Source organism: Telmatherina bonti (assembly GCF_933228915.1).
Source record: "Telmatherina bonti genome assembly, chromosome: 4".
Classification (NCBI taxonomy): Eukaryota; Metazoa; Chordata; class Actinopteri; order Atheriniformes; family Telmatherinidae; genus Telmatherina; species Telmatherina bonti.
This window is the reverse complement of record NC_136622.1, coordinates 33498359-33526283: the sequence shown is the minus strand read 5'-3', so window position 1 is coordinate 33526283 and position 27925 is coordinate 33498359. Positions and strand designations below refer to the sequence as shown.

The following is a 27925-nucleotide window of genomic DNA, read 5'->3' as shown; positions in this document are numbered from 1 at the left end:
GTTGTTTTGTTTCATTGCAAGACATCCCTCTCCACGCTGAGAGATGGCAAAGCTTTCAGCTGTCAACTGGAGCACTCTGAGGAGTGTGTGAGCAGAGCGCAAAGGAGGCAGGAGACGCTTGTCTCCCAGTTCATGGCAGAACACCTGCAGCACGAGCTGTGCAAGCGCGCCTTGAAGATGGACACGGTGCTACGCGAGCTACATACGGAGCTGTACGAGTGTGCATCGCGTCCTCTTTCTTCCTCTGCTTTTCCTTTGTGATATTTGGCAGCATTCACCTCCTTGAGCTTTTCTGGTCTTAGTTGTTGTCCTTCCAGAAACAGAAGGATTTGAGACTGAAACAGAAAACTTCAGTGTGCTTAAATAGTCACCTCATAATCTTAACACACATTCCAGCCTTCTTTAGTGCTGCACTGGAAGCCGTTGTCTTTCTGTCCTCTTCCCCCCACACAGCAGAGGCAGATGGCTGCCTGTCCTGAGCCGGGTTCTGCCGGAGGTTTCCTTCCTGTTAAAAGGGAGTTTTTTTTCCTTCCCACTGTCGCCGTGTGCTTGCTCAGGATGGGAGATTAAGTTAGACCCTCCGACTCAATCTGTTGGTTTCCTTATATAGGCTATTATGAGTTGGCTTTCATTATGTTTTTTTTTCTTTTTTTCTATCTGTAAAGCGTCTTGAGATGGCATTGCTGGGATTTGACGCTATATAAATCAAGTTGAATTGAATTGAATTGAATTGCAAGCCTTTTTGGGGGTTTGCCTCCACAGGTTTGGCAGGTCCAGCTCCTGGAACTTTTAGCCAATTCCTTAAAGTAAAACTGCTCCAGCTTTTTTATCCTGGATCAGCTCTGCTCGGAGGTTCGGCATCCGGATTGAGGTTGGGCCTTTGACGAGGCCGGACATTTAAATGTTTCCCTGAAAAACACACAACTTGAGCATCCATCTCATTATTCATTTTCTGGTGTCTGTTTATAATTCATTCTGTCTAACCAGTTTCCCAAACCCTGCTAACCAGTGTTCCCACAGCATGATGCTGCTACCACCGTGTTTCATTATGTCCCTAAGACTCAAGTTTAAACAAAATCCTATTCAGATGGGATTAGTTTTATCCAGAGACCACATGTAATAAATACATTTTTACGTTTTTCTCTGGCGTATTCACACAGGATAACCCAAGTCTGAGAATTAAGTGAAATTTACAGACATCCCCAGATATGATATCAATGCATTACAAATTGTTTAATATCCGGCAAGGTAGCCTTGCCCAGCTGGCCACAATGGTAAAATATTGCGACACATGAAGTGACCCACCGTTTCTACCCTACGTTGCTTCTTTTCAGTCTTTTCTTTTAGCCTTCGTACGTTTGGGCCGATCCAAAAAATGTGTCAAAACGCTCCAGTGCAGCTTCCGTTCTTCGCCAAAACAGAAATAAAATGCGTCCAGGAGCCGAATACGGCCAAATCGCTTATCAGATCTTTATCTATTGGCATTGGGTTGGTATCATCACAGGACATCTGAGTTTAGCCAAACATTGCAGGTAATTTACTAGGGAATTATTACTTCACAAATGACCCACATGGCTGATCTGCATGGGAATAACATCACAAACAAATTCCATGTTGTCCCCTTAGTAAAACTTATCCCGCCAGATTTTTTGTTTTACTACATTTTCTGTTCAAAGAAAAAAATGCTACCTGTTTGTTATTTTATTTATTTATTTATAAGTGCCTGCTATTTATAGGTCAGTTTTTGTAATTTTTTAATCAATGTGAAGACTCTGGCTTAATTTGATTTTAAATCCAAAATAAATAAAAGTAAAATTAAGGGGGAAAAAGTAGGACTGAAATAAAGAAAATATGAAAAAATGTTCAATAAATTTTTTTTTTAAGACATATAATCTAAAATTAGACAAATTTATATATTTGGTGTAGAAAAATATTTTAAATGAGCATGAAAAATTATTTTGTTAAAAAGAAATTAAATGAAAAGACCAGAAGTGGTTTGTCACTTTGCAACAACAGTCATCGAGGGGTTAATCTATTGACAGATAATCCAATATTTGCTCCAGATCACCGCAGCTCTTCCAGGGAGCTGAAGGAGTTTTATTACCTCTGTGATTAATTTCCTCTCCGCCTGATCCAAAGGTCCTGATATTCTGGCTTTACCTGGCACGTTTGTTCTCCTGATATGGTTTTAATTTTCATTTCTAAATGGCCAGATTTGCAGCCGAGATATTTCCAGTTTTCTGTCATTTACCACGCAGAAATATGGATGCACGTGTACCTAAAGCCTGATCAGAATTACAATGCGTCCTAATGATGAATGACCTGCAGGGTGAGTTAATACAGACTTTATAGGAACCTTGGCGGCGCTGTGAGGTGACAGCGTGGCATCACCATGCTGACAACCATCACTGAGTCCCTGAGTCGGTGTGTTTGCGGTCAGGACTGATCATGTCCTCAGGCTTTTATTGACGTTTTAATTAGTCTCTGGAATGACATCTCTAAGGTTGTCTGTCTGTCTGTGTACATGGTCACAGGAGGGAGTAGTTTGGTTTTCCACCGGGGACTCTGACTTTTGGAAGAGGGAATTGCTGAATCCTGCTTTGAGGTTTGCATCTCCTGGGACGATGCTGCCCTTTGTCAGTGAGTGTCTGACAGCAAATCTGAGTCAAATGGAACCGCCACACATCTAACAAAGCCCCCCCCTCCCGCCTGCAATGCTCTGCCTCTGTGACATCATACTAATATGGAAGACCTCTGTATCCTAGAGGGAGACGACTCACCTTTATTAAATCATCACTGTCTCAGTCCCAGTGCAGCACAACTCCATGACTCACCTACTCAGGCTGCTTGTCACCGCTCTCCGCGTGCACTGCTGACATAAGGCTCTTTTATTTTCCACATAACTTAGCTCGGGTGCAGGATGATGATGATATTTGCTTGCCATACAATCCCAGTCTCTTGGTGGGCCTCTGCAGGGAATTGCTAGAATACATATTTACACTGAACAGATACCTTCCACACACACTCCGGAAGGATTCCAGTCAAGCCACCAAAGTTTAGAAACAGACATTTTTATCTAATGAAAAGCCATTAAATTCATTGTTACAACAAAATCCCCTTCAGGCACTTCTACAGGTATAATCCAGTTCAGTTTATTTATGTTTACTGATTCGTTTGCCTTCATAAATCAATAGAACTTATTTTATTTATAATTATTGCAAATTCTGTTTTAATAAGCAAAGATTCATAAAAGACCCAGAAATCATAACATCACAGAAAAAAGCTTAAAGCTTCACTTTGATATTGATACATTCATCAGTGAAATCCTCTCCACTCCAATCTATCTGCAGTCCCAGGTCACCAAAGCATCTCTTTTAACTACAGTATATATTTGTTAATATTCTTCATTAAAGCCGGCAACAAAGCCTGTAATTACCTTGGACTTCGCTGACTTTATGTCAGAAAAAGTCTTTGTTATTCCTGTCTGGTATCTTGTATGATGATGCTTGTGCTGTGTCAGCATACTCGGTTCAAAGGGTCATGCTTTATTGCCAAACGTGCCATTGCAGATCATCAGATGCAAGGTTCTGCGCTTACTTCAAAAGCATCCGTAGATGTCAACATGCAGTTTTCGTTGCCCGATCTGAGTGGCGCGTGCAATGGTTGGATTGACTGATATGATGCTGAATGGTGCACTAATTAATAATGAGCATCTACTCTAAGATTTACTCAGATATTGGCTGTTTTCTGTTGACTCTGAAACCTCACACAGTTACATTTTAGGGTTTGACTCAGGCTATCAGCTGATTAATGATACTGCTTTTATTTGACCCCGGTTCTACCTTCCCACGTGGTTGCAACTTAAATACTCAAGCTAAAAGTTCTACAATTATTATTATAAGTTAGGGGGAGAGGTGTGTTTCAGCAGGGACACTTGGAAAACCTGTAGGACACTGTCCATCGAGGACCAAGATTATGGATCCCTGGCATCGATGCTGTACCAGAAACATTTTTTCTTCAACAGACCAAATAAATACCAAATAATGTGACAACATTGTTGTGAAGTGCCGCTATACATATAAAGTTGAATTGAATTGAAAGTTGAAATACAAAAAATACGAGATACTGGAGCACAAACGTGATACGATGGTCTGCCATTGTTGTTGTGCTTTTTGCTAGCTAAGCAGGGTCTGATATCACATGTACAAAATGATGGGAAATACGTCATCATTTGTAAGATTCCAGTTCTAGTTTACACTGACAGGACTCACTTTGGATTGCAAGAAAATCTCACTCTGGAAGCCGCTGTCAGATCTTGGCGGCTTTATCCGCCCAAAGCTCTGTTACGGTGTAAACAAGAGGCCAGAACGCGACACTACTTTTGTGTTTTACTGCGTCAGCAGTGTGACGTGAACAGTTTCAGAATCTCAGTGTTACGTAGGGGTGGGAAAATTTTCTGCTTCACATTTTTAAAATAGATTTTTTTATTTTGTAAAAATAATCGTTTTGGGGTTTTTTTCCCAATAAATTAAATGACTCCACTACAAATATTTTGGTCATTTTTTTGTTTTTATTGATCTTTTTACTTGTCTTCGTAGGTATTATAGCAGCAGAAGGATGATCTGGATACTTTGTTGTTCTTTCCTAATTGAAATCAAGGAAATGACGAGCAAAAAAATAAAAAAGTTTTATGGGGGGTTTTTTCTACAAAAATCTGCAATATCGAAGAATTGTGAAAATTGCAATTTAAATTGAATCAGCACCCAGAAAATCGGAATCGAATCAAATCAGGACAAAAACATATTGCCACAACCCTCGTGTTACATAGTTTGTACCAGAGCCAAGTAGCGCCCGACCCATATGGATATTTTTAAACCGATACTGATATAAAGACTTTAGAGCAGGCCGATAGCTGATATAATGGCCGATAAATCCATCCACCAGAAAAAAAATTCAAAAATACAACTCAAAACTAAAACATTACATTCTCAACTCATGTCCGCCTGTTAGACACCATGAACTATCTGAATTATTTACTGATTTTAAAAAATGTAAATACGGTTTTCTTATTCCACAGTGCCTACACACCGTCACTGTTTTATCAGCTGACCTCTTTCCTCCTTCATCGTATCTGACAGGGAAACTAAGGTGTTCCCACACAGGGGATTTGGTTGAACTGAGGCGTTCAAGTTCCTCCGCTCGCCATGACCACGCTGCACTTGTGTGGAACGATTATGCACGCAGCTTTCTTTTTTTTTTTCATATCAATCCGCGGATCACGTGTGTGCCGAACCATTGATACCGATCCGAACGGATCGCAGATCAATGATGATCCGTTGCACCACTAATAATAAGTATTCAGAAGTTGTGTAAATGGCACACAGCCACCAACTTTCACACACGTTCGCGAGGCTAAAACACTAAGCACTGCATTCCTTGCTGCAGCGTGGCCACAAGGCACGCAATGACAAGTTTGTCGAGAATGTAAGAGGGAAAACATAACTGTGTTTGTTTATTTAACATTTCAACTAACCAGTGACAAAATATAAAATGCTCGTGAGCAGAGTTCACTTTACTTGGCTCAGCTGCTTTCTGTTTCACCGTCCGGTTTGCTCCGTCTCGGCTTCCACGGTCGGCAGCCATGAGCAAGGATGACCCCGCCCCCGCTACTTATCCAGCAGATCTGCTGGATCAGTAGCCCAATTACATTTTTAACTGGACAGGCTCAGAAACAAATGTATGACAAAAATAAATCAATAGAAAAATTGGCAATTTTTTACCGATAGCCGATATCACCCTGGGTCCCCATATCGGCCGATAATATCGGCTGGCCGATACATTGGTCGGGCCCTAGAGCCAAGTAATAGTTAAAGTTTTTGTCCTTTGTCTTTTAGGTTTGTTTTTCCCCTAGTAAACAGCGTGGTAAATTGACGCCACCTTGTGGTGGTAGTAACATATCACAACCAGTTCTAGCTGTGACAAAACAAATGTATGTCTAGACAAGACTTGCATAAACTATTAAAATTCTTTCAACTGGATATTTAAAACTTAAAACCTTTCCCCATCCTACATTGAAATTAAATTTTAATTTGTATTGGTTTGATTTGTCTGTTAGGACAAGACACCGTAGCCCACGCAGAGAGTAACGTGATGCCACTGCAGGGTCAGGTGGGATTTAGGGCCATAACATATTCTACCTCTATTTCTGTTGTTCATTTTGATTCTTCCCACTTCACCCACCCTTCTCACTCCTCATTCATCATTTATAAGTCCAGTGTTTATATGGAGGAATTATTTATACAAACATCTGCTGCATACAACTACAAGAATACAAATTTGAGTGATCAAAGAGAACCTGCAAGACAGCATTAGGTAAATATTGACATTCAGTTGTTGTAGTGATTCTCATATCAGCTCTCTGGCGCCTTGCAACTGAAGGCTTTTCATCTGCTGGGAGTGATTGATGCCATTGCCCTCTTCTCTCTGGACATCTGCCCAGATTATTGAGCAGCCCCTTGTGTGTGCCTTCAAAGAGCTACAGATAAATCACCGACTAAGTGTCTGTATCCAGTAGGCTGGGCAGCTTGGCTAGGCAATGGGCTTCGCTAAGCTAAAGTCACACACATGACCTTGTCCACTTGTGTACAAAGAGCTTGCACCATAACGTCAACCCCTCTCCAAAGACAGTAGTAAGAGGATTTCAAGATGGACAGGGGGGTTGAAGGACTGAATTCCAGCCAACAGACTCATTTTAGGGAAAGGTGAGAATCCTGTTCTGCAACCAGAAGCTCTGGAACTCTGGGACACTCCCAAAGAACGATGTCAGGGATTAGGTTGCATGTGCCTGCTAGAAATGATGGCCACATCCTTCTACGTTGCATTTTATTTGCAGCGAGGGACATGCTATTGTTGCTTTTTTAGGGTGAATGTGGCTGCAGAGGTTCTAATAAATTAGTCACAGTAAATAGTCGGCCTCTGACTGTGTTTCAGTCGTAGTAGAACACAAATCTAAAAGTGGGGGTTTAAATCACGACTGGAAAATAATATATTAGTGCAATGGATGTTGATTAGGACTGGGCGAGATGATCAAAATCTCATATCCTGATACAGCTCATTTTATATCCCCATAACAATATACATAACGATATAAAATGTTTGTGTAATTTAGTGTCAGTCATCAGTTTTGTGTCAGATGTTGCTAGGCAACGGCAGCAGTGATCTCCTTCCATCTGCAGGAACTATGACCGTATGACGTTTTACAGGTAAATACCTGTTGCAGCGTCTGGAGTTTATTATGAGCTTTCGCCTCCACTTGACGCTGCTTTTGCTCGTTGACTCTATTCTTTATTCTGTATTCTTTATCCTGATTCCTGACAGGTGATAAAATGAGTTAGTTGTGTCGGAGTCCGTTGTTGGGACTGTGAGCTAGTCTGTTGTCGGTTCCACGTCGGTCTTTTTATATCCAAACTGCATCCATGCGACAGAAATTTCCCCTTTTAGGAACAAGCTCATCAGTTTGGGTTGGCTGGTCATCTTTTATTGAATTATCCTGCTCTGAAACATGTCTGCTACAGTCTTTCTCTATGTTTTGTTTATATATTGCAGCCTGTGTGCCGTAAAGCACATCTTGATGTAAAATACTGCAGTAAAGCACCTTATCGTGGCGTAAACGTAAGGGCCTCATATGAAATTATAGACATTTTCTATCATCCAAACGATATATATCGTCATATCGTCCAGCTCTAATGTTGATTTAGTATTTTTGTAAAAACTTTTTTAAAAGACTTTTGCTTGTTTCAGTTCTCATGGGGCAAAATAAAAGTGATTACACACCAAACCTTTTGTATATTGGAATTTTCCCTCATTGAAATAGAATAAGGAACTTTAATTTGACAAAGCAGATGGAAACTATTTGATGTTCTTTCTTCAGTAAGTTGTAGAAATAATGACTGCGTCTATTTTCAGTTGATAGTTTCTGTTTGGATTGATGCTGCCGGGTTTTTTTCTCAAACACGTATCAGCTGCTTTATTCCATCCATGTGTTTATCTTTTTTCTTAACAACACAAATAGTTAATTTGCCACTCACATGGTGGTGCCTGATTGCATTTATTCATTTAGACATAGTCAAGACAACTTGCTGAAGTTCAAACTGAGCATCAGAATGAGGAAGAAGGGAGGTTAAAGAGACTCTGAATGTGGCATGGTTGTTGGTCTGCATATTTCCGATGGTCAGACTGGTTGGACATGATAGAAAAGCAACAGGAAGTCAGATAAGCACTGGTTCCAACTAAGCTATGCAGAACAGCATCAACAGGTCCAACCCTGAAGCAGATGGTCTACAGCAGCAGAAGACAACACCTGGTGCCACTCCTGTCTGTTAATAACAGGAAACAATTCACGCAGACTCCCCGCAGTTGTACAAACATGTTTCCTGGTTTCCATTTCAGCTCCACATTCAGATGGTTTGGTTAGAATTAGGTGGAAACATCATGAAAGCATGAATACACCCTGTACTCCAGTGACCTCCACAGTCACCAGATTTCAACCCAATATAACACCTTTGGAATGTGGTAATATGTGAGATTCACGACATGCATGCGAAGCCAACAAGTCTGCTCCAGCTGTGTGATGCAGTCATGTCTACGTCAGCAGAGCTGAGCTGTGTCTTATGAGACCTTTATCAGGGTTTTGTGGAGTTACTTGGTTATCATATTATCTGAATCTTATGATAGCATCACAAACAAATTGAATGTTTTTTTAAGTTTTGCTGCAGTGAAACAGAAATGCCATCACATCTTTATATTAAATATTAAAATAAAAACGTCAGAATTGGTGTTTTCTCATGACAAAGCAATGTTGTAATTAAGTGAGTAATTGATTAATCAACCAGTTGTTTCAGCACTAATGTATGCAAATGAAGCCCTGGTGTGAAGTCATGTCAGCAGGATGCCATTTGAAGATGTGTGGGAGTCGAGAAGCGACACAGCATCTGGGTCATCCTTGCAACAAGAGATGCACACATGTAATCAGCAACCTCCTCAGGCTCTGCTTCCAAATACAAAACACTTTCTGCTTGGTTGTGCATATTATTAGCAGCCGTGCCTAAACATCACTATGAGGGCCTCATAGGCGAACTTCACACATATGCAAAACGCATGCAGTCACTCATTAGCTCATGTCCGACTCATGTTTGGGAACGAACCTCATCAGACATATTGTCAGCGCCGGCACAAGTTATTGAGGCTAAAAGCGCAATTATTTACATACTGGGTAGAACCAAAATCTGTGAAGCAGAAGATGCTGCTTCTGCATCTGTGATGTATTCTGGTGTAGCAGTACTTTGGAACTTTACGCAGCTAAAGAAAAACTAGGTCTTGTCCTTTCCCTGTTACGGTTGCTATCAGTATTACGGTTCCAAAACTTTAGATGTGTTTCCACTACACCTAGAATTGTGCAAAAACTAAATATCACAATGAAAATTGCTAATGGAAACATCTATATTTCGAAAAAAGACTGAAATATTGATAAAAGGTTTTCACGCTCTCATGAGATGGTTTTTCAGACATTTTGATTGAGAACTATATTGCAAAAGTGTCTTAAACACTTTTTTCTCATTTATGTGTCCTGAGATGCGATGTGGGGGGGGGTCGTGACCAGTTCATTTCCAGTAAAGATGGCGCAGCAACAGCAAATTTCAGAGTTTTAGAAAAGAAAATGTGGGAGAAAAGCTTTGAAAATAACACTACATGGCTACCTTGCATCTGCCACAATTCTTCTAAAATCTCGTCAGGCTTATGAACTAAACACTGTTCAATGGAAACACCTGCAAATTGCAATTGTCGTTTGTCCAAACTTACAATATTGTTTTATTTTGCAAAAAATTGTAATGGAAACTCAGCTACTGAGATAATTCTGAATTACCACTAAATCATTTAATTAGCCACTCTTCATGTTGGTTTATGAGCATCCAGACTTTCATTCATTCATTTTCTATTCTACTTAATCCAATTAAGGGTTGCAGGGAAGCTGGAGCCTATCCCAGCAATCATCAGACGAGACAGGTCACCAGTCCATCACGCCATCCAGACTTACTTGTAATATTTTCAAGTGGCCCTAAGCAGTTGCTCTCCAGACTCTCTGGTGAGCTTTTAAAGACAGTAGCTGCATTTCTATGGCAGTTGTGCCATAGAAATGAACTGTGTTCAAACAAGCTTTTCCTAGAAATAGAAATGACTTGTATTTCTACGGATTGTATTAAATGCAATGGACAGGGAAGAAAGACCAACAGACAACAACTTTTAGCCAGGGAGACCTGCTGAGAGAACAGAGGAGAAATACAACTTGATGATGCCAATACTATCATCAATATATACATGGGAAATAAAGAGCAGAGAGACAGAAATGAAAGCAGCTCTGAGTGTGTCATGGGAGGTCCCTTAGCAGCCCCAGCCTTTGGCAGCATAACTAAGGGATGGGCAACCAGCTCTAGCCTAAGATATCTCTAAACGGAAGGTTTTGAAGCCTAATCTTAATGGCAGAGATGTTGTCTACCTCCCCAAACCCAGACTGGGGGAGAGGGCCTCCCAATAAACCCTTAAAGACACTGGGGACTCCAAGGAAACCTACTGTCTGAGAGCTAAGAAAAAAAAACTACAAGAAAGCTTGTGAAGGGGGGTCAGACTGTGTTGAAGAATAACCCTGTACAGACTATATTTCTTTCATTCCATGTTGTCTTTTCTCATTTTCTTGGCATCCTGTAAAGAAATGGATGTAGCTCAAGGCTTTCTCTATGAACTGCATATAACTGCTGTTAATGTACCATCAGATAAGTGACAATGCTCAGTTTGGGGGGGTTCCACGCTCTGTGTGAATCTTTTAATCTATTGTACAGTATCGCTGTGTGTTCCCTCTTCTTCCAATGCTATCACAATAGACTGATTGGTCTCTCCTCATGTTGTGTCTTTCATTCTCTCTGATCCACAGATGACAGTGAAGCCATTGTCTCTGTCTCAATGCAGTGGGGTGTAAAAAGGAAAAAAAAGAGACTCTATCATGGAGATGAGGCAGAAAAGGACCATACTCCTCTTTGATGTCTTGGTTCTCAATCAACCTATTTGAAAATCATTATTTCTGATTGAACTTGCACATGGATGCCCACGTGAAGAGTGAGTGTGTATGCCTGTGGGGTTGTGTGTGTGTGTGTGTGTGTGTGTGTGTGTGTGTGTGTGTGTGTGTGTGTGTGTGTGTGTGTGTGTGTGTGTGTGTGTGTGTACAGCAGGTGTGCAGAGAGACAGATGGAGGTTTCAAAACACAAAGATGTCAAACGGCAGAAGGTTTTTGATGATGCAGAGTGCAGGAGAGTCTTTTTTTCTGGCCTTTTACGCAGCAGATCAGCCAGATGAACAATGAGGTAAGGAGGAAGTACGTTCAGAGGATGACGTATGCACACGCAGTCCTTTCCTCCTGCACTCAGCTCCATGATGTTACCATTTTTCTTCAGTCGTTTTATCTTATTTGCGCTCCTCCTAAGAGGCTTAACTTTACAGTTAGGGGCTTGGAACTGTGTATTTTAGAGAACAAGTTAGAGGGAGAGTGCGGCCCAGAGATTAAGGAGAAACGAGCTACTACAATTTGAAGACCTTGTTAAAAATTGCATGCTTTTTTGTGTCATTTTCTCTGAGGTGCAGGGTTTAACTCTCTGCATTTGTGAATGACAGAAGTGTCCATGGCTCAACTTGCTCTCTCCTGGCATGATTTTCTCCACTTACTGTTTCTAACACCTTGCTGAATTCATGCCACTAAGAATTGAGGCAATTCTGAAGGCAAAAGGAGGTTTAAGGAAAGACATTGGTACAAGCAAAGTAGCTGTTGTAATCTCTTCCATTTTAAATGCTTCTCATACAGGTGGCAGCAGCACATCAAATAAATACAGATGAAGTTGGTGACTGAAAGTTTTTTTTTAAAAGAACAAATGGCTAAGTCAGAGGGAAAAAGAAGACAATTGTTTCAGTCTAAATGATAGATAAGCACATTTTCATTCATGCTAAGTCCATGAGAAGGTCCTACGTTGGCTGATTTTGCTTTAATGTTGCTTCATGTGTTGTCGGTTTGAGGCAAAACAACTTCAGGTCAAAAATATCCATCTATTCTCTGTTTTATCTGAGGTTGGGTTGCAGGAGCAGTAGCCTAAGCATGGTGGACCAGACTTCCCTGGTCACTTCTTCAAGCTGCCCCAGAGGGACTCCTGAGACATTCTCAGACCAGCCAAGAGACAAAGTCCTTCCAATGTATTTCCTCGGGAACCTCATTCTCTTTGGACATACCTGGAAAACATCCCCCTCATGTTGATAGAGTCCAGTTTGGTGGCTTCATGATTAAATCCCTCCATTTTGCTAATTACTTCACCAGATTGTGATTTCCATACTTTTACTGAAGTATTTTACAATGTTTTTTTTTTTTTTTTTTTCAAATCTAAAACATGGTCCTTAACTGGAGAACGGTGGAGTAGTTCAGGTTTCTCAGGGTTTTGTTCATGATGAAAGAATGGAGCGACTCCAGAAATCTGGAAACATGTAATCTCTTACCGACGAAACAGAAGGGAGGAGCCGACTTACTTGTAACCACCATGTAAGCAGAGGTGCACATCGGGTCCGGAAGAGGTGCGTGTCCAGCCTCAGCAGAGCATATGATGGTGATACTGTAACTAGCATTGTCTAGATGTCTCACAAGTGTAAAACAAGCTTTCGAGGTATGGTGAGACGTTGGGTTGTGTGGGAGGGCTTGACGTAGAACCGCTGCTCGTCCACATCAAGATGAGCCACACAAGATGGATGGAGCATCTGGTTAGGATGCCTCCTGGATGCAAAATAGAATAAAAACAAAAAAAAAAGTACCAGAAGAAGGCATCTTTTCAACAGTGGCATACATCATCTCAGACTTCTACTTGCTTATAAGGCATTGAGATATGAAGAGGAATTACTTCCATGTCTTGAGATATGTAAGCCTAACTTTACTTAATTATTAAAATCAGTTATTCTCAATTTGACCCCAATCAGTTGTTTTCTAAAAGGTGCAGCTCTCCTAAGGGAGTGAATCCTTACTGGTGAGGGAGCATCAACTGAGATTCACTGAGCCCGAGAGCCTGTGGGCCAAAAAGCAGTGCTTCGTGAAGTGAGATGAATGCTAGGTGAAGGACAGGTCATCATCTATCAATCTGCTCCACATAACGGGTAGAGGGAAGAGGATTGTGTCTGCTTAAGATGGCCATCAGGGGATTGTGTCTGTTCCTTCCCCTACCTGACCCAGCTATGAATCCAAAATGGATAGATCGGACAGATCTTTTTTATTTTTTATTTTTAGTTATCTTCCTCTAAGCCACAGTAGGATTCCAAAGGACAGTTTCAAGGTCTCTTTCTACTGTTTCAAAGAAAAGCCTTGATGGTTTCGTCACTTGCTGTTACACATTGGCTATGAGGAACAGGGTGACTTTAATTATTTGGAACTCACCTCATTTAGCATCCATTTACACGAGCCGGCCACTCTGAAATGGTGAGATTGCGCTTTAAGTTTCCACAGAAAAGTGTGCCCTGTTTAATGAGGCAGTTTTATCTCAAATGTGTAGCCGAACAAATGAATATTTTGTACAGTTGGCCAACAGTTGTGAGCAAACCCATGTCGGGGTGGTGAAAATATTTCTTAATGCTGAGTGTTTTTGGACAGCGTTCATGTCAGCTGCCAAATGTGCTGATGGTTATCACATAATTTATGAGAAACCCATGACATTAAGTCTGCACACAATGTGGAGCAAGACCATTCCTTTCAATTACCGAAGAGTTGATTGCATAATTCTGCAGTGTGGAGGGAATAATGTCACTGTCCTTATGGCACATCTTGCTCAGAGCTGCATCGTTAGGAGTTGCTTCTTTTCTCCTTCTTTATTATAACAAACAAATGCTGAGCCAAACTTCAGATATAAAACAGCAGGGATTACTTTTTCTGCATTGATATAATTAAAGTCTAATTGGAGGCATGAATCTTGTATATTTATATTTTTTTTTACCTGATCTTTGCTAGTTTTATAGCTGAAACACCCAGCTTTTGCAGACCGACCTCATGTTCAGATAAGCCTCCTCTAATTGGATTTCAAGATGGATGTGTCTAACCTGAAGGGAGAAAAGGGCGACTGGGGACATCGATTTCCTACAAGCAACATTTTTTATCCCAAAGTGTACCTTCCGCCATAATTAATCTCTTGGGCTCGGTAGCCATTAATTGACTTCATCCATACTCCTCCTTGTCAAACGGCTAAAGCTCCCATTTAAACTGTGGTTAGAGTTATTGTTGCACACAGAAAACACTTCTGAACAATTTTACAACAGTTTTGACCTTAAATAAGCTTTGGTCTGATGGATGGTGAAACACACCGTGTCTGTTTGCTGTGTCGGGGAAACAACAGAGTCACTCCCATAGAAAAGTGGAGGAATGTAGCCTGCCGATATTCTGCTTGTCATACATGATTCAGCAGAATATTCTGTTAACCAGAGTCACCAAATGAACCTAACTAGGTGTTAGTTAGCAGATGGCTGGGGCTTTCTCAACGTTTTCAGAGCTGCGCCTTCATTGAATGGTTCATTAGATGCCAACCAACACCCCTGCTGGTGACATTATTCCTCTATCTCTGTTCTCTTCTTGGAGATGCAATCTGTCTGTGCAAGCCCATTGTAATTCGACTGTATCAGCGGTGGGTCCCTGCTGAGTAAACATCTCTACTGCCTCAGGCTTTTTTGGCCTCAGCAAGGCCATACTGGCATACTTCAGAAGGTAAAAGTTGATAGTTTTACCTAAATTTTCTGTAGTCTGTTACACCTTCATCCATGCTCAGTGTAGGGATGCTTTTGGTCAGTCTAACATCGCTCATCAGCTGTTGTATGGACTAGACATGACATATTGTGTGGAAATTCTTCAAATTTACCACCTTTATTGGGTTTAATTACAATTCATCTCTTGATAATTCAATGCTTTTAAGCATCTTATCTTCTTGCATCTTCAAGTTAATTTACTTGGTGAATAAGTTAGTTACTGTTTTTTATGAGTAAATATATATATTTACAAATTAAGTTGGAGTTGGAGGACTTACCCCAGTTCTTTGCAACAAATATTATGGGATTCATTCTTTGTATTATAACATAGGTAATATTATGGGGTGGTAGAAAAACAAAACAAACAAAAAAACCATAGCCTGTAGCACTATATGTCAACACCTGCATCCAACTGGACTCCAGCAGTCCACCAGCACCTTCCAATGATGTCCTCCGCTGTCTGATTTTGTGCTTGTGTTGTTCTCACTGTCATATGTGAGGCGCTTTGGATAAAAGTGTTTGCTAAATGATTAGAATAGAAATACAGTCAGTGGGCTTAATAAGAATCCTTTTTTATTTATTACTGTCAAAACTTAGACAAATGTCTTTTTTAAGCATCAGTAAGTGACCCACCTCATGGCAGTATGTACTGTTTGTTAAATGCAAGTTAGCTGCCTATAAAGTTTCCAAATCAAATGTATCACCTGCAGGAGTAGCTCACCTCTTCCAAGTCCGACACATGGGCTTTGGTCTGTAGTTGTTTCTGTATCATAAAGTCTGTGATAAGAATAAAAGATAACTCTGCGCGAAGGTCTTTACCAGCTGATGAAACCTGGGATTCTCCACAACTAAATGACTCTGCTGATCCTTTGCTGCATGTTTGGTCATTTCTTTCCTCTCTGACTGGGAGTACAAAGGTGGCAGCACCTCAATAATCCTTGGCTAATTAATTTACTGGCTCTGTTCGTTGAACACACTGTTCATTGCAGCCAAAACAGCATTTTGTGAGGTAGATTTTAAATCCCAAATGTGTCCTATATTATTAGTGGTCTCTAGTTGGTTCATACAATCCATAGTTATTTGCTTTAAGACATACTTTCTTTTTTTTCCCACTTGTGCCATAGATGAATAGCAAAACATTACTGGTAAAGTGATAACTTCTTCTTTAGTGTTTTACAACAACTTTGTCACTAAATCCTCTTGTTTGGCAATGCAGAGCAGTTAACAACATATCAGTGTCACTGCAGGTTTGTTGTTTTGCTTCTGCTGAAGTTAATAATAATATAGTTTAGTTTTGTGCACACAGCGACACTCTTTACTGTTTGGAATTGTTCATATCTACGTTAAGATGCATCTGACAGTCGCTAAAAAAAAAGAATGTGGTATTAGTATATTAGCATGTTATTATTACACCATTTAGCATGTTAATGCTAACATTCACTCCTTCACACGTCTGCAGGAATGCTGCCTGCTTATTGACATTTTATCCCCCTTTTATGTCAGGAAAACAAAGAAAAATTTTGTAGAAAACAACGCCGTCATGTGCTGTGGACTTTAAAACTCTTTAGGTGAACTGAGCAGATTTTCTCCCTCTGATGCCCCGTAAAGACTACATCCGCCTTGCATCCTGTTTCTTCTCTGAGCTCTCATCAACCAATAAAAGTCAGTCTGATGTTGACTCTTGCTCTGTTCCTTTCTCTCTTTCTTTTCCACACTTCCTCTGATAATGTCCAATCCAGTTCCTTTGAATCAACCATGATGTGCGCTCAAAGTGTCCAGTGCTTGTGTGTGATGTAAAGTGAAATGCTGCTGTTGTAAACTGATGTACTGGGATGAAAAAAAAGTTGTGAAGTGCAGTTTCTCAGTTTCAGGATGTAGCAGGGCTACAACAGCTGCAGGAATGTGTGAAACAAATGTCACTGTGCCATCAAAATGAGTCAGAAGCACAGTGTTTTAAGGTCAGAAAGTTACCTTAAATTTGCCCCTTATGATAGAAAAGTTAAATAACAGATTTTTTCAGTCCACTAAATTGGTTTTGTTCAGAAATGAGTGTCAAAGGTCTTTCTTTTCTTTTTTTTTTATTTCTTTTTTTTTTTTTTCTTAAGTCTTTTGGCTTCTAAAAAAGTGTCCCTGATACCCCATTTCAATTAAAGAGCTTAAAGTAAAACTTCCAATTTAGCTTTGGTTAAGAACTGGTTGGTTTCTACAGAATTACAGGACTTTTAACTTCTTTGCCAACATGTTTGACTGAGACTCAGCTCTTCAAGGAGCACTTCAACACTTTATTGCCATATTTGTTGGAGAGTTGGGGAACTTAACTCAGTTCTTTGCAACAAACATAATGGTATTTATTCTTTGTATTTTAACATAGGTGATAGTATGGGGTGGGAAGGGAGTAAACAAACAAACAAACAAACAAAACAAAACAACAAACACACAAAAGAAAGCCTGTAGCACTTCATGTAAGGACCTACGTCCAACTGAACAGTCCACTAGCACCTTCCTACGATGTCCTCTACTGTTTGAATCAAAAAGATGTTTGAGTCTCACCTCATTCTGAATTTCTGATCACAAAACGCAGTGCGGATGTTCTAAAAACAGCAACACATAACAATGTTTGTTATTTTCCCAGCAACTCCATGTCTTAATGTCACTATATTTGGGTTTAAGGTGTTTTAAACATCACTCGGTTTTGTGAATACTCTGAAATGCCAAACAGTGTTTCCAAACGGTACAAACACGTGATTTTAGCAGGGCATATATATTAACTGACTTTATTTAATCAACTGACAATGTGAACAAATGTACCTCCAAATTGTTTAAAAATAAATCAGCATACATTGATTTTGAACGTTTTATATGGCGCAGTTGTTTGCTTTTGAGACGCAACGAAACGTGAAATGGCAGGAAAATGAGAGTAGCGTTCTATCGTCACCTCTTTTACTTCACATCCATGTTGTAGCTCAGTTTTAGGTGTTGTTTCTCTGGAATTCAGCAGGCTCTGAATTTTTTAACACTGTGGTCACATTTCTGGTCATCTGCTTGGTCTCCATAACCCAACTCCACCCCGTCCCAGATGTAAGATGTATGTTAGCACCAGTTCTTTTGCTCTGTCTGTAAACCAGCACTAGAGCTAAAACAAAAACCCTTGGGGGAGACATTTTTCAAAACACTGCAATGTGCGTGACATGACTTACAGACTATCACAGAAGGAAACCTGAGCCTGATCGGGTCTCACAGTGAATACAGATGATGGACAGCAGCATGTGCTTTGTGTTTATTCTAGATTAGGAGTCTATGATGGCAACAGAAAGTTGGAGTTGTCTTCGACTCTCCTCTCACTGGCCTTCTCCTTTTCATTCTACATCCTTTCATACGTCTTCTCTCCCCACGGTGCAGACAGGTAGATGTGCATATCGCGTGACAGCAGAGTTGTCTGATGTACGCAAAAACACAAGCTTAAATGTCTTGAAGTGGAAGAAACGAGTATAAATGATCTGTAAGGAAGCTGATGGCGAGTCAGACCATAGGTGTGAGGAGCCCTGCGGGGATCTGCCACGGCTGATGAATCTCCACCGCCAGGGAGGCAAAGACTCACAGTCATAGGTGGAGCGATAGAGAACTGATTAAAGGGCAAGCAGAGGGAGGCGTGGTGAGCTTCCACGTGCGTTCCCATGCATCATCATTACTCCTCTCTGCGAACATCCCCCTTCCTCGCTCCCTTTATTTTTAATAAGTTTCCATCCTTGAACTGCAGCTCCCCTTTTAACCACCGACTCTCCCCCCTGCTTGTGTAACAGCGAGGGCTTAACAGCCAGATGACAAGCCACAAAGGCTCCCATTGTGTCCCACATGCCTCGTACAACCAGCACGGTAGGCCAGTGATGCGCTGCCTTGTAACCTAGCGGGAAACTGCCGCTCTCCCCCTTTTCTCTCCCCTTCTCTGGAGATATGATGCAGCGCACTAACACAACCTGACAGGCGGGCCACAAAGACCTCACTGTTAGACGCACTTGAGTGGGAGTTTGCTTTGGGTCGGGGGGGTGATTTGCATGTGTTCCTGTGTTTGTGTGCATAAGAGAGGCTACAAGAAAGAGATTGATTTTGTTGCGTTGGTGGAGGGGTCTAACATTAGTTTCAGGAGTCCTGGGTTAATAATTATCACCCTTTACTGCCCATACTGAAACCAGCTTATCCCCAGGCAATGTGTGAAATGGATTTGGGGCGGCCCTGATGGCGGAATAAACACTCACATCTCCTGTATCATAAAAACAGGCCTGAGCCTTTGAAAGGGAATGAGATGTATACTGAGCTCTTGTATTGGAATTTGGGGTTTTTCATGTCTCATAGCTTCTGGGAACAAGGACCACAAGCTTGTGGCTTTTGAGTTGATGCATAACCAGACACAGCTTTTGTTCCCTTGACCTAAATTCCCCACATTTGTTGTGCCACTTAAAACTCCATGGAGTTACATAATAGGGAACCGTTCTCCTCTTTGCCCTGGTCCTCAATTATACCTCCGCCATGCTGCAGTTTGTGGACCATTTCAGATTTGTTAGATATGGAAATAACATGTAAAAGGAGGCTAATCGCAATAGAAAATGTGTCTGAAACTTCTAAATATAGCAGCATTACCACCAATGTAAACCTCATCATCTACTTAGGCTGTTGCTTTGTTTAGGTCTGCAGCAACAGTACATGCTCAGTATGAGCAAACATGTAGGCTCAAACTATGGGTATGTTTCTAACCTTTATTCTCACTAAACTATTAGGCTCATCTGTCCATGTCTAATCAGTCAATTACAGAGCAGCAAATTTGTCATGTAGCTGTGGTCGAGAAGATTTGCTGAAGGAAAAAATAACTCTTCTACAACCTCTCAGATTAAAAACAATTCCAATAAATTCAATTCAACTTTATTTGTATAGCGCCACTTCACAACAATGTGTTCACAGGGCACTTTACATAAACGAATCAACATACACATCATTTCGAGCCAGTTCATACATATCCTATAATAGAAATGAACTGATTGCATTGAGTCATGACTTGGATCCAATCCACCATCCTGAGCTGCACGCGGCGACAGTGGGAAGGAAAAAACTCTCCTTTAACAGGAAGAAAACCTCTGGCAGAACCCGGCTCAGGGCCATCTGCCTCGACTGGTTGGGGTGGAGAGGACAGGAAGGACAGATCAGCATGTACAACTGCACTTATTCAGGAAGACCTGCTGGAAAAAGGAGAAATAAGTTGGAGACGGCAATACTGGCATATATTTATACATTAATATATTAGAGAAATAGAGTGAGGTACTTCTCAGTGCATCAGGTGACGTCCCCATTGCTACATAAGTAATGGTTGGCTAGACTACCCATAACTATAAGAACAATGAGCATAACCTGGATAGTTGGGTCCCGTACATGCAGACTCCAACTCAGGTGATGCTCATATCCTAACTATAAGAATCATGAAAAAGGAAGGTTTTCAGCTCGATCTTAAAGGTGTGGAGGGAGTCTGCCTCCTGAACCCACGGTGGGAGCTGGTTCCATGAGAGAGGAGCCTGATAGCTAAAGGCCCTTCCTCCCATAGTACTCTTTGAGACTCTGGGAACCACCAGTAAACCTGCAGTCTGAGAGCCACGTGCTCTATTTGGAATATATGGAACTATATTCCAAATAGAGCACTTCAAACAAAGAGAGAGATAATCTCATATGAAAGGTGACAATAAAGAGCGGTCTCAATGATTAAAGCTTGGGTAGGTAATGCTGGGGAGCTAGCAAGATGTGAAGGTGGTGCCCTGTCTTGGCTCCTCCGCCTCTGGTTCTGCTCCTTGCGTGATCCAAGGCTTTTTTATTCGCAGCTTTTTGCACCAACAATTTTCTCTTTCTCGGCTGTTTAGCAGGAGGAGGAAAATAAACCGAGCCGGGTCGGGAAATCCTGCATTTTCTCAGCCATGTTTGCCTTCCGAGTTTCTTCTTCACTACTTTGTATTTTCATCCTAACACGCTGTTTATATGCAGGGTGTGACTATCAGGTTTGCGCTGCTGGAGGGGGAGGAGGGGAGCCGGGAGCTTACGAAATATAAGAAATGAACAACTTCATTTTGGTCCGAACGTTTGGATTGGTCAGAGTTTTTACAGATTTACAGTAAACTGAGGAGTCTAACTATATTTCTTATTGTTCATGATTTCAGAATGTATAGACTACTGTAGGTAAAGAAAAAAAATGTCTCTGAGCAAGATTACCAACTATAGCTTTATTTAATCATGCCGCAATGAATTATGAACATGCTGTTATCATGAAATCCCTTTTTTAAATGTTGTATGATTCTCCATGATGTGAATCAACATTGTGATGTGTTTGAATAAAAAGAGATGATTTGAGACATACCCTGTAACTCTGTTGTGGACTAAGTTTGGAAAATATGGTCATTCTACAATATTTGAGCCTTGTTTGGGAAACTTCCTTTTTTTTTGCACTGCAGCATTTACACATTGTCATGAAATCAGATTGAATTCGGTAATTACACACCTTATGTGCCACACAGCAAAACAAAAACAGGGAAAAAAACATGTATTTTTAACCCAGTTGAGGGGAAAAAAAAACCCCAAAAATCTTTGACATGTTTTGAAACGACACAATACTCTTGATCTGCAATCATCATCTTCTGTCTTTAGGTGCTAGAGATGAGTAAAATTCTAGTTTATAATACTTGTGAATGGGGTTTCTGACACCTTTTTATTATTCTGCTTGTTAATCTCTCCTTTAATTCTTCCTGCTGAAAGCAAGAGGCATAAAAATACGGCTTCTGAGTGGAACTCCTGTAGTGTTTTTGATACGAGGGATGCCACGAGAAGAGTTTCATTGCTTTCATTGTGAGAGTTTTTTGTTGTTATCAAGCTGTGTGAACATTCGCTTTTAAATTTCTGTCTGCCAATTTCAGCTTGCTTGAACTCAAGTAGGACCACAAGTGTGAACGTTTCTGAAGTGGAGAATGGCTATGAATAATTTAAAAATGATGTCTTAGGGAGATCATAGCAAATGAACAATATCCCCTCCTGAGTATGCAGCTGACTGCTGGAGCAGTGGAACACAGGCCCAGTCCAAATATTGCCTTGTAACATATTTTGATGCCCCTTGTTTGTTCACGTTGGAACTTTCGACACAACAGGTCCATGTCAATGCAACGTCCAAATGGTAAAAATCTTACCTCAACCAGTCTTTGAGGACAGGTCCTTAATTTAAACTATCTCACAGGCACAGTAGAATCAAATCCTTGCCACGCCCCTGTGCTCTTTGAGGACTCCCAGTTGGGAACCACTGGGATACAAACTGGTGCAAAACAGTGTGCTGCCATACAGTGCAAGGTGATATAATACAATACAGCACAGGGTGATAGAATAAAGTACAATGCAACATGGTGTAATACAAAATAAGGTGATGTGATATGAGACAATAAGATACTGTATGGTGCAATAGTATAAAATTTTATGAGATACAATGAAAAGTGACGTAACGTGAGGTGATGTGCTTCATAATGTACAGTAGGAAACAATATGATGCGATATGATACAATATAAGGTGATGTGATTCAATGTGATTCAAAACGATGCATTGCAGTAAGCTTTAATGTTTATGCAACATGATCATAGACTGTACATAAAAGATGGATGGGGCATCCGTGACGTCACCTGTAGGTTTCTGAAGGAGCAGAATTTAAGCTCATTGGGCGGATCCCACCATCACCACCTTGGTAGGGTCACGGGTGTCGTCTCTCCTGGAAAATACCAAAAATAGCAAAGAGGTAGGAATGGACACGCCCCTAAATATGCAGAATTTTTATCTGAAATTACTGTTAAACGGACGAGTTAGGAAAAAAAATTCACTCCCCCCACAGTTGTCATGAAGGTAAACCTGACCTATTAAACCTAAAATGGATTTTCGAACCAGGCTGTAAACATGTTTATTTCTGCTGTAAACATGTTTATTTCTGCTGTGAAGTTGGTCTTTTTAACATGGGAGTCTATGGGGATTTGCTCTGTTTTGCAGCCCCTAGTGAATGAACTGCAGTTTTTTTAAAACTTTAGCATACTTTTAATAAGCGGTTTTATGACACAATATGATGTGACACTTATTATATATTTTTTTTAATTTAACCTTCATTTACTGGGCAAAACATTGAGAACAAATTTGTCTTTACAGTATTGGCCTGACATGTGCCATAAAACACTAATTACAAAGCAGAAAATAAAAAACAACATAAATGCAACAGAACATCATTAGAAACATGCAAGCAGTGTTAGATTGTGTTTAAAACATTTAAGAGGGTTATTAAAAATAGCTTTTTGGAGGCCTTATTGTGATGCAACACGATTCCGTGTCAAGGGATACGATACAGTTAAATACAATACATATTATGCTACGTAATGATGCGATGGAATCTATAGGAAAATATAGGATAAAATAGATGCAATAAGATACTGTACAATATCTTTTACTGTCTCCATGGAGAATTTGTTTTTTTGGGGGGACCAAGTTGTGTTTTTTATCCAAATGCATCACCATGTCACGGATACATTTTGGTGTATATATACGTATTTGTGTGTGTGTGTGTGTGTGTGTGTGTGTGTGTGTGTATATATATATATATATATATATATATATATATGTATATGTATATATATATATATATATATATATATATATATATATGTATATGTATATATATATATATATATATATATATATATATATATATATATATATATGTATGTGCATTGAAAATTAGCCGTGGCTCAAATGCTGCAGGATGTGCCATCATTTGTGGAGTGTATTTGTCCCTATCAAATAAAATAAAAGGGTGCTGAGATGAGGACTCAAATGCAGGAAGCCAGGCGGGGATGCAGAATCAAGCAGGTTTATTCTTAGATGCAGGGATACAGGAGACTTGGGATACAGGGGGACAAACTGAACACAATGAGTTCACAGCGACAACAGAAAACTAAAGGTATAAATACACAGGGACTAAACGAGACACTGGAGAGTTGAATGAACAGACGAAACCAGGTGAATCAAATGAACAGGAACAAAGGCTAAACGAGACACAAGACACAAGGAAACTAAATAGGAAAAACTACAAAATAAGACCGGAACTAAGACACAAAAAGTCAAAACCATGACACACCATGTCCTGTTTGAGGGGTTCAACGGCCTTTCTTCCATGTTCCCAAATCCAAGCGAGGGAACGAGGACTGGGCTTCAATGTCGACCACACTGACTAAAACTTTGCTCTGATATAACAGTAATAATTGGCAGATTTGTGAGTTTACTGTCTCAGCAGGAATCCTGCTTGAAGCATCTGACTGATGCTCCACTCGGTGGCTTAATGCGGTTCTCATTAGGACTCTGACATTATTCACTGCCTGGCTGCTGCTGAGCTTTGATTTGTCAACATATCCTGATCTGGAGAAGATCTAGAGGATCCTAACACTTCTGTCAGAGACCCTGGCAGGCGGGAACCGTTGGCACACAGCTGCGTTTCAGGGTGAAAGAAACACATGCTCAGGATGGAACCTGATTTTTCTGAAGCGCTTTTGCAGATCTAGCTGTGATAGATGTCAAAACAAATTGCACTTGGTGTTTCATATCGGTATCATTTTCCTAAGCTCATTTTCTATTTTTACACTCCTTGCACAGAAGTGTTGAGGAAGAAGCGGTGCTGGTGGTGCAATAAAAAGCGCATTTTAAGCCTGTCATTTGGAGGAAGAAACACAAAACTCTTCCTTCTGGTTCCACGAAAACTCATTTAATGTTTGATATGAGGATCAAACTGGGTGTTTTGCAGATGAGCTCCGTGCAGATGTTCTCTTGTGTGGCTGAATTGTCAGCCTGATGCAGTGTTTTTGTCTCTTTCCCCTCCAGGTAAGGTGTTGAATATCGATTTACGTCACTACCTCAGTCTGCAGTTTCAGAAGGGATCCGTGGACCATAAGCTCCAGCAGGTGATCAGGGACAACTTGTACCTGCGGACCATTCCCTGTGAGTAGATCCTCCAGCCTCCCTCTCTGTCTGAGCCTGCTTGTTGTCCTGCGGCCCGGTCTGGCTTTTTCTACTATCACAGTTTTTCCCTTTTTGTTTTGCCTGCCTTTTCCTTTGCTTTTCAGGTCTCTCCTCTTTCCACCTCCTCTTTAATTCATCAGCAGGAACTTGCATCGCAAAGCTGTCGACTTTGTCATTTCATAATCACTAAAGCGGCCTTTCTTTGGCTTAATGCAAATCTTCACGCAAATGTTGAGAAACCTGACTAAACTCTGATTCGGATGGCTAAAATGATGCACTAGGACAAAAATATGTGTTATGACTGAGGAAGCTCCAATGCATTTGAGGGAAATGCTGCAATTTCTTGTTTTTTATGTGTTTGTCGACTTAACTTTTGAAATATTGAGTTAAGCAAAAGATGTATTTATATTTGTCATCATTTTTCTGTGTGTTATATTTATGGGTTTGCTCCAGTCTTTTATTGGATAGCACAGGGATTAATGACGGGGACAGAATTTATACCCGAGTAGGTTTTAAATGACCAGCGAGCATGAGAGCAGCCACAGCTCTCCGGCCTGCACAGTCGAGTTAAACACCTTTTTTTTTTTCCTATTTGCCATTTATCAGTTGACAAGACACAATTCATTATTTGTGTGACCCCCTGTTAGCATTTAGCATTTCTAACATTTTGTTTGGAGGATAATAACTTGGTCTTTTCCTACTGAGGTGTTAAAATGAGCGAAATGCAGATTAACAGAAACATATTAAATGTTGTTGTGTCATTATTCGTTTTGCAGCAAGCAAGCCAAAATATACTAATGGTGGGGAAATAATTACGTGCTTCTTTACTGCTTCTAGTTGCTTAAAGGAGCCAAGAAGCAGCCAGATGCTGCTAATCAAATGATTGACAGCAGATTGACTGATCCTCATCAGTCTGAGCAGTTTTATAAAAGCAGAATGTTTCTCAGTTTGCTGTTTATAAGCATCCAGGTGTGTGTGTGTGTGTGTGTGTGTGTGTGTGTGTGTGTGTGTGTGTGTGTGTGTGTGTGTGTGTGTGTGTGTGTGTGTGTGTGTGTGTGTGTGTGTGTGTGTTTGTGTGAAGTCATTGCCAAAGGAAAGACAGCAGCAATCATTCATACCAGTAAAATCTAGAAGGCCTGGTTGACATGAACCATCAAGAAACTTCACACCCTCCTTTGGTTTGCTTTCACACTGAACTTCACTGAAGCGAACCAAACCGACAACATCTTCCAGTTACAACAACTCCTCAAGAGTGAAAAGAGTCCTGAAATAACTACCAAGGTAGCTTAAAAGTAGCAGAAGAAGAAAAGGAGGCTCATTGTGCGGTCAGGACTGAAGAAAGTAAAGTTTTTCTCTTTGTGGGTTTTTAGCAGAAACTGCTGCAGCAGCGGTCGTAGCTAGCTATTTGCTAGCTAGCTATATGTAGCTAGCACGTTGCTCTACTTTCTGTTGCTTGCAGTGTTAATTTTGACATGAGATTTTGAATTTAGTTTTTGTCATAGTCTTATGACTAAAATGTTATTTAGTTTTTGTCATAATTAAGTCATCATAATTCCCTTAGTTATAGTCCAGTTTTAGTCGACTAAATATCATAATAATATAGTTGACTAAACTACAGTAGATTGAGTTGACTAAAATAAAAATGAAAATGTAAAATGATTTTTCAAAACTTCCATGAAGCTAAAGTTTTTTTATTAACTCTGCCTTTCTCTTTTCTCAAAATAAAATAGGAACATTTGATCTGCTCTCCTTAAAAAAAAAAACAGGCATTGTTCATGAAAAAAAAACAAACAAACATGGAGACTCCAGGTATTTTTCACATCAATACTATGAAAGAGACAGAGAACTAGTTTGAATGCAAAAAACCGGTAAAGCACCACATTTTGTTTTCATTTCTGATTATATTATAAACTGAAACTTCTGATAACCTTCAAAGAAAAAGTGCAATACACTGTCATCAGGCCTTCACTCCCTGGACAATTAGTCCAACTTATTAAAATCAATATATGTCACTTCTGCCATTTAAAACAAAGTATTTAATCCAAGGTGTATAAATGTATAGCAAAGGAAAAAATGACTTATTTCCAACAGGTTATTAAAACCAATAACAAATAAAACCGTTTTCAAAAAGTGGTGCAGTCAGTGCAATCCTTGTAACATTTTCACCATTATAACATCATCCATCAATGAATGGACATAAAACAGTTATTGGCATAGAGGACAGCTCTCTAAATGCCCCCAAAACAAAAATAAATCTGTAACTTTAAATCAAAACGATTTTTTGCTAAGTACTGCAGATATATGATTTATTTGTTTCGATTCATTTTAATGAAAGCACTTTGTGCCAAAGTGACCTTTGCTCTGTTGCATTTCCCTCTTGTGAGGTCTCCTGTTAGACTAAACACCCTCTCTGCAGCAGCTTGAGAAGCTGGCAAAGCCAAGAGGTCGAATGCAAAAGGTTTCAGGCTGGGAAAAAGAGAATCACTCTTTTCCAGCCAAAACTGTGTTCCTGTGTCACATATGATTGGTTGTGAAAGTAAATAACTCTTTGCAAGAGTACACCATAAAGCTCAACTTAGCGTTAGCATGCTTACATTCGCATGGATTTCTGGATGACTGGTCAGCAAATGTCGCTTCAAGTTTGTTGTGTTTTTGCCGGTAATAGTCGTTCCACGCGGTTTAAATAGCGTCTTGTTTTCAGTTGCATCATACATGAAATTTGTCCATACATCAGCTCTTCTTTTTCTCCCTGAAGTGGACATTGTTTTAAGATCTCATCACGAAACGCAGGTGAACTGTTTATCGCATCTTCCCGGGTAACTGTTTGGTTGCTGCCTCGCTATGCCTGAGAGTGAGTTCTGATTGGATGTCTTTTCCATTTCTCCCACCTTTACACACATTAGCCCGTGTTTTGATTGGATGTTGTTGTTTTGGAGTATTTTTTTGCCTAGTTTTTATTTGTTGCCGAAACTGTCAGCATATTTCGTTATAATTTTCATGCATGCGCGC

General features: G+C 40.3%; 1 protein-coding gene across 1 annotated transcript in view; it reads left to right on the top strand.

The window, feature by feature from the left end:
* magi3a (membrane associated guanylate kinase, WW and PDZ domain containing 3a) overlaps positions 1 to 27925 on the top strand; it is a gene marked incomplete at its 5' end in the record, with an annotated part of 192743 nt that overhangs the window by 92538 nt on the left and 72280 nt on the right. Inside the window, one exon of the mRNA XM_079239678.1 lies at positions 24779 to 24895. Coding sequence (XP_079095804.1) covers positions 24779 to 24895 — 117 coding nt within the window. The remainder of the gene's footprint in view (positions 1 to 24778; positions 24896 to 27925) is intronic.